The following is an 8,041-nucleotide window of genomic DNA, read 5'->3' on the forward strand; positions in this document are numbered from 1 at the left end:
TTTAAAATACAGTATGTATTTTTAAAATATTAAGAAAATTACCTCAAAGGATTGAAGTAAATAAGACTTGCAAACTGAAAAAGCCTTACATATTAGAGTACTGAATGCATATCTTGTCAGGTTAAGCTTGTGGTAGACCAACAGTAAGGAGAAGTATCACATTACCCAACTTATCCATGAAACAGCATTAGTACAGTACTGTGTTGTATTTTATTTACTGAAAACTTACCCAAAATAGAAGTTTTATCTGTTATAGAGTCCACTTATTATTTCTTCATTATTTTATTAACTTTTAGATCTAAAAATTGTCTCGTGTATTAGTTGTGTACGTACTTCATAAATTTTCATTATCATACAAAGTATGCATGGTTCGGGTAATGGATAATATATATGTTGTAGGAAGCCTTAATATATATCATATGAAGGTTGTAGAACAGGAAACGGAAAGTAATACTGCTGAAGGGTTTTCAAAATTCCCTCCAATCAAACCATGAATATCTTTGAAGAGTAAACGAGCAGCTATAATATTTATAAATATATATTTATTTATTTTTAACACATAGATAATTTAGATAACATTTAAAAAGTTTAATAGGATTTTATAACATTTTAACGATTATAAATACAGGTACTTGGAAAGTATAATAATAAACTTTAATTTTGTTGTCATTTGATTTCGTCATCGAGGATGGCTCTGGTGCTGCGGTAAATAGTCTTTTCTACTGTACATTAGTTGAATTTACACTCCTGGAATAGAAATTAACGTTGGGGTGTATTGCGTGGTAGTAATGGGAATTTTTTTCTTCAGATTTGCGACAAGAGGGTGTGGGGGGGCCAGTAGACACCCCACCAGCCTGCAGGGTCCTCAATGGTGAGTGATGACCTTAACATTACTATGAAGAAATAAAAGTGAACCATGTAATAGCAATAACTACTCTTAGGTGTTTTCATATTCATTTAATCCTAATGTAATGTAATTAAGTAATAGTAGTTAGTTGGTTAAAATTTAATGTTTACGTTAGTGGTGAAGGGAATCTGTTGACCATGGTAATGATACACGTTACTATAATCTTTATATTAATGTGAAATAAGCAAAGTTGATGGGACAGTTTGAACATAGTTTTGTATAAATGATAAATTATCATTTCGGTCATCCCTGTATTTAGATATCTAAACAAACCAAACCTATTCTAACCTAACCAATATAATTTCAACTTAACCTAACCTAACCCATCATAAAATTTGCTGGATGACCGAAACGATAATAAACCTTAAAATTTCTTTAAGATCCTTAAGTAGCTGGTAATAGTATATGAAAGGTTTCCAACTGCACTGCAGCCCCAGGGAAGTTTTTAGAAGGTCAATATATAGTTTCTCTTATTTTGTTTTGTTTTATCATTTGAAAAGGTTAAAAATTATTTTTGAAAGTTGATTTTTCTCGATTTACCCCGCGTGGGGGGTACGGCCAGCGGCACCCTAGCCCGGTGCGTTGGGGTTAATTTTCACGAAGATTGGATTTAAAATTATTAGTTTAAGGGCAGACAACAATATGTGGCGTCACAGGAGAATATAATGAGGTTAAAGCTCATATGAAGAGGTAAGGTAGGAGTTTATAGTAGTACAGTCGTATAGCGAGGGAAGTAGGTAGCGTGACTCGAGGGTGTGAAGATAATGCTGTATATTAACACAGGCTCCATACAAGTGTAGTATAGAAAACACAAATGCGTGTTACAGCTTTATTTTACTACTGTAGTTCAATAGGTGGAATTAACGGGGGGGGGGGGTTCGTACACAGTGTATAATAGATAATGATATTTTCTTATAACCAAACAAGTAGAATGGGCACTCCCACTAAGTCGATTTTTGGGGAGGTTCAGGATCACCCCACTACTACCATCTACACAGTCAGCACTTACTATTACACATTGAGTCGACAGCACATTGTCGATGGACCCGGCTGAGACCTCGTTGCCCTTAGTGACGGACAACTTTGATGAGACGACGAGCGGGACTGGGGTCGTAGTTGCTGGCCCTTCATGCTTACAAGACTCCTGTTGTGAAAGGAGCTGCATGGCCTATATATTGGAGGTCTCCAACCGGCAGATGACCTCTCCCAATTAACACTAAACTGGGTGTTAGGTTGGGTAACAGAAGTGCTGGCCGGTTAGCAGTTCCTTGAATTAACAAGGTCATGACGCCGGGTTGAGCTGATTGAGTGGCGGTGAGAATTCTGGTTCCCGTGTGAACTTGACCTCCCTTGGGTCAACTTCCGTGGGTGAATACGTGCTCCCCTGGTTACTGCCAAGTCTATGTTATACTACTACTGGCCTGGATGCTTTGGTCTGATAGATAAACATAATAAGAATTATTTACCCAGTACGTTAAATTTTTGTATTTCTTTGCCTACAATGCATGTAGGGTCATGAAATTACTGCTATGTGATCAGTTTTTTTGCCATGTTTTACCCCATAATTTCCCTCATCTTTCATGCCCTGCCCACAATGGGCGATTTATGATCATAAATAAAGGAAATAAAAAATATAAAAATGCTTAAAATTAAAGTTAAAATAAAAACGATATGACAATTTTTAAGTTGGCATATATTTTTTTATTACAGTACTTGTATTGTACTTACTATCATCCAAACAATACCTGTTGAAATATGAAACGAATTCCATAAAGTATTTCTGGTGTTAACTACTGTATCTGCTTACCTATTACCAAAATAGTAATCAATCAATCAGAGTACCATCCTCATATCCTAGAGTTGCTGACCAAAGTTCCATACCCTAAACGTTCTCTGGCTGTTTTTATCAATCCTCCAAGGTTTTGTATCTCTATGGGAACCCAGTTTTTAATCTCATTCATCCTTCCCAGTCTTTGTCTTGCCATGGCACCTCCTAACCTCAACTTTATCCATTAACACTTACCATCACTGCAAGCAAAAGAAGAGGATAATTCAAATTTGTGGTGCTGTGTAGTAGGTGTCAGAGGTGATGGGAACTTACTGCACTACAGTACAGTTCTGTATTGTTAGCAATTACAGCACCAACTTTACCAGGGGGTTCCTGGGAGGTGGTTACTGAACCAGTGCAAGACAGATAAGGATGCCAGAGCAGTTATTTTTCAACATGTTATTTCAGGTGGATAAATGTTTTTTTTTACATGCACATAATCTTTCATACAAAAAGTGCAAAAAAAAAATTACCCGGTAGGCAAAAAACATAATGGCAAAAACATTTCTTACGTGCACTGAAGTTATCACATAGAGCAGGAGTTGAGTGGGGGTCCTCAGCTGTTCACAATCTCGTGTGTAGTGACACAATTGACAAATGGCAATGCAATGGGTTTAGTTTATTGGCATTATTTTTATTTATTCATCACATTTACTAGTACAATATACATTATTTTATGTACAAAGAATAGCTCCTTCCACACTCAAACCATCCTCTGGGTGACGTGACGCAGTTCAGGCGGGCAGTCACTGGGGGCGGGCAGAGCCCCCACGAATCCCGTGTGGGTCGCACCTGTTACATCATTCTGAGATTGTGTAATCATGTCGGAATATTGTGAGTTATGTAAAAATTATTTACAGTACACTATTTTACTTGAAAATTTTATCTTATTATTATCCATCAAATTAGGTTACTATTGTATTAAGTTCATGTTGGCAAATGACAGACAAGACTTCTTCCTATGGGGGGAAGTCTATTAATAGGTGTCATTTTGCATTACATTTTTAATTTTTTTATGCAAAAAAGGTGTTGGCATCGAAATGGTTGAGTGATACTGATGTCTTTCTTTGTTATATGCGGGAAAACTAAAACCAAACTCCTGAACAGGAAAAGGGCCACTCCTCCATCCGATTGGCTCTAGTCATGATAAAAGAAATTATTTTTCTCATAAACATTAAGAGACTTCTTCAGTTGGCTTGAAAACTTGAGCAACTGTCCATAATTTTTACCCCCATTTCTTTCCCCATGAAAATTGAAAATTAAATTTTTATCATCATATACAGTAATACTGTATCTGAAACCGAAAGGGAAACCCTTTTCATATTTAGTATGGAGATCCTTTGAACGTCTTGCATTAGTTCGTAAGCTCATAAAAAAAAAATGTGATTGAATACTGTAATGGCCTCATGAGTATAGGGTTTGCTACTTCAGTGACAGTAGCATGACTGGGGCCAGCTATTCCATCTCGGATTGGTACCTTGCTATACTGTACAGTATACAGTACATTGTCTTTTTTTTGGGAAAACATTGGGTAGTGTAAGCTTTTTTTTTTTTTTTTTATTATTACCCTATTATGTAACATCCTACATTATAAAATACTTTACAGGTCACGTGCACTCTTCACCACGCCCACTATTACAGCAATGAATAATCAAACAGCTGAGGACTATTGGGCTAAGAATAAACGTCTGCGTCGCCCTGTCTCGCCTCATATGACGATATATAAGCCACAGATAACATCGATGCTCTCTCTTTCTCATCGTGCTTCTGGCTTGGCTCTTTCTGGACTGATGTCTGGATTTAGCATTGGTGAGTTACTAACACAAGGGTGATATCCCAGTGTCTGTAAAACAACAACATCCAATAAAGATTCTTTAGCACACTTCATTGATAATGCTGGATAATAGTTTTCAAATGGAACACACCATCTATTGGATAATGTTGTTTTACAGACAATGGGGATGTGGTACTTGTGTCCCTTGTTTATGTAGGGTAGTGGCACTTTTCATTGTCTTTTGTGACTCGGGTCATGTTTCCTTGAAAATTAGGTGACCCACATATACTGTGTTAAAATTTTGCTTTTAATTCCTACCATCATCCATGGGACTGTATAGCAAATGGTGCAGAATTGGAAATTGTAGTCTGATGTGGTTGTTTGAGATATATAGTATAGTACCAACATTTTGTAACATTAAGAAAGTGCAGAGTAAATTGAGAGTATCAGACTGTGTGCCAATTTTCATCAGAATGGGGATGCTCTAGCTGAAACTTATTTCAGTGTGCTGTGTTGACAGAAGCCTGTTGACTTCCATACTGTGTACAGGTATTTGTAACTTTTTAGAAATCGTATATATTTGTCCCTGGTTTAAGATAAAATCACCTTATTTTATTCTACTCCTTCCCACAGGAATGTTGGCTCTGCCTGGATCTTATCCACATTATTTGAGCTTGGTCCAGTCCATGGAATTTGGTGGAGTACTTATCTGTGGTGTGAAGTTCCTCTTGGCTATGCCGTTCATGTATCACCTTTGTAATGGTGTCAGACATTTGGTAAGATTATTGTTTCGGAGAAATGTAGTGCAACTCCCTCAGTTTTTAATATAGTAGTAGTGGTGCTAATCCTCTCGAGTCTAGACCAGGGATTCCAAAGCATTTTCCAGTGTGACCTTATCCAGTGATGTTGCATGTCCAATGCAATCCCTTTTTATGGAATTTTTTATCACCACTTGAACTTAATGGTCTTTTTCCATTCATCTTGAATAAGAGTACACAGTAACACAGACACATAACTGAACACAAACTGGGGAAAGAATTCAAATTGAGCAGTGCCATTGTTGTTGTGGCTGCTAGCAACTGGAGAGGTGAGCCGTCTGCCAGTGATCATGTAGCCACTATGAGAATCCACACGAAATAAATTGATAAAAAGCTGTGAAATTTTTTTTTCTATGTCATGATTCTTTCTTTTGAAAATCTTAATAAATTAACCATAATTCTATGAAGGCGACAGCAGTCCTAAACACTCACGCATAACTGAACACAAGCTGTGGAAAGAATTCAAACTGAGCAGCTCTATTGTTGTGGTGGTGGCTGGCGACTGGGAAGGTCAGTGGCCCTCCAACCGTCTTGTAGTTACCACCAAGAATCCACGTGAAATTTTTTTTCTAATTTCAGTGAATTTCGTTGTTAAATATCGCGAATTTTATGTTTGAAAATTAAAAAAAAAATTGCCAAAATTCCGTAAAGATGAGCTTTTTGTCTGTATCACAAATTTTTGGGTCATAATTTAATAATTCCACGAGCAAATTTCCATTACCCGTGATTCTGTAGTGTGGGGATTGCCTGTATGTACTGTACTATAACTTATGAGTCAGGCATCGAATCCAGGAACTCTACGTGTGAACAGGGATCACTACCACGTTACCACAAGGACAACAAAAGTAACCCTTGGCATTTCATTCAAAGCCTGCTACTTCATCGTATTCTAAAGCAATGGGAGTCTCCACCAAGGATTGCCCTTGCCAAATATGTGGTCGTAGCAGCATTTTACAGATTGCAGACAGCACCTGCCGGCCACAGCCTTCAGTCACATTTGACTGCTGCAAGACTCAGGTGGCTCCAGCGACCCCTTGAGCTCTATTGGAGTCCAGCGACCCTATGAGCTCTGTGTGACCCTGTTGACCCCATGATCTCTATGCAACTCCATGCTTGGGAACTGCTGCTCTAGTCTTTAGTTTGGGTTGTTCCAGAGCAAAGTTAAGGCATAGCTAGATTACATGAGAAGAGTAAAGCAAGTTGGGGATGCAGAATGATTTATTATAATACAGTAGTTGAGGTAAGACAGAAGGTACAGTTAAAGAAAAAAGTTACATTACACATACTGTGCCTTATGTTTTGAAATCCAAGAAGAAGAATTTAGGTAAAGTTCTCCATTTAGACTTGAACCTTTGCTGTCACTTTACCCAAATTCTGTCATGGCTTTTGGAACATGAATTTTTTCTTTGACTTTATATTTATAAAGTAGGAAAGCATGACAGTTAACCCATAAGCCCCGGGTTAGGGTGCTGCTGGCAGTACCCCCCCCCTCCTCCCCTCGCGGGGTTAAATCGAGAAAAAAATCAACCTTTCCAAAAATAGTTTAAAAACTTACAAATAAAAATAAAATGGCGGGAAAATGGGCGGACGTTCTGGAACGTCATCCTGGACACGCTAGTCAGATCACCCAGGGCCTAAGGGTTAAATGATTAAAGTAGAAGATGAGCAATAAGAAAATGGTAGGCCATGTGAACTGCAGAAAAAAACACTAGATCATAAAGTGAACTTCAGTTTGAATAAGGCTGAAGAAAGAAAACTAGCAGAGTAAGTAAACTGTTTCTGCTTTTCTTCAAATCAATAATGTTGCCTGGTTGTCATTTAAAGAAATAATTTATCTAACTTAAATTTTATTTTATTTATTTTTTTTTATTATCACTTACATTATGCACAAGAAGTGATTTTCCATTTTACACAACTTAAAACAGGGAGAGGGCTTTCAGGAGTAAATTAAAATTCTAATAATTTTTATTTTTTTTCCAGGTATGGGACTTAGGTTACGGATTCACACTGCGAACGCTGTACCAGACTGGTTATTTTGTAATTGGGCTTTCCTTGGTTCTGTCAGGTGTAGTTGCTGTTATGTAAACATAAGTTAAGCAGAGGGCCAGCTGTGATTAATGAGGTAAAATTTATCATCTTTGAATTGGTTTCATTGTATAAATTTTTTCATGCAATGTTGTATATATTTTTAAGTTCTGTAGAATTATTTAGTAAGTTGTAACAACCTTCTATTTTATTTGGTAATAACAACGCCCCATAATAGTACTGAGTTGAAAAACCATAAAATTAATATATAAGGTCATACATGTTGTATGAAATCCCTTTTAAAGTGGTAGTTTGGATGCTTTTGTACAAAAATGCATTATTGAATAGAAATGAAAGATGTCTCATCGAGAATAGAACGATAATATATTTCTAAGAACACCATTGGAAAATTATTCAATTTAATTTGTATGTACAGTCCTGTATATAAATATTATGTTAATAATAAAGCTAATTGTATTATAGTAATTTTATTGTATCGCAACTCTTATTTTTAATTAAGAATTTTTATTTGTTATCAAGGAAACATTGAGGTTACAAGCAGCTAGCCACTTACCTGCTAGCTTAACATGCTGTACAGTGAAACCTCGTTAATCCAGATCAATTGGGGGAAAATGTGATCCAGATTCGCAATATATCCAGATTATTGCAAATTTCTAAGCACGAAGACC

At 36.7% G+C, this 8,041-nt stretch overlaps 1 protein-coding gene across 1 annotated transcript; it reads left to right on the forward strand.

Annotated features, from left to right (window-relative positions):
• Positions 1–647: 647 nt before the first annotated feature.
• On the forward strand, positions 648–7,830 carry LOC121876644 (succinate dehydrogenase cytochrome b560 subunit, mitochondrial-like). Its single transcript, XM_042381937.1, has 5 exons — positions 648–705; positions 809–871; positions 4,342–4,544; positions 5,143–5,285; positions 7,308–7,830. Exons 1-5 carry the CDS (start codon positions 689–691, stop codon positions 7,410–7,412), a joined length of 531 nt encoding a protein of 176 aa, XP_042237871.1. The 5' UTR covers positions 648–688; the 3' UTR covers positions 7,413–7,830.
• Positions 7,831–8,041: the final 211 nt, after the last annotated feature.

Source organism: Homarus americanus, unplaced genomic scaffold, assembly GCF_018991925.1.
Source record: "Homarus americanus isolate GMGI-L3 unplaced genomic scaffold, GMGI_Hamer_2.0 scaffold28, whole genome shotgun sequence".
Lineage (NCBI taxonomy): Eukaryota > Metazoa > Arthropoda > Malacostraca > Decapoda > Nephropidae > Homarus > Homarus americanus.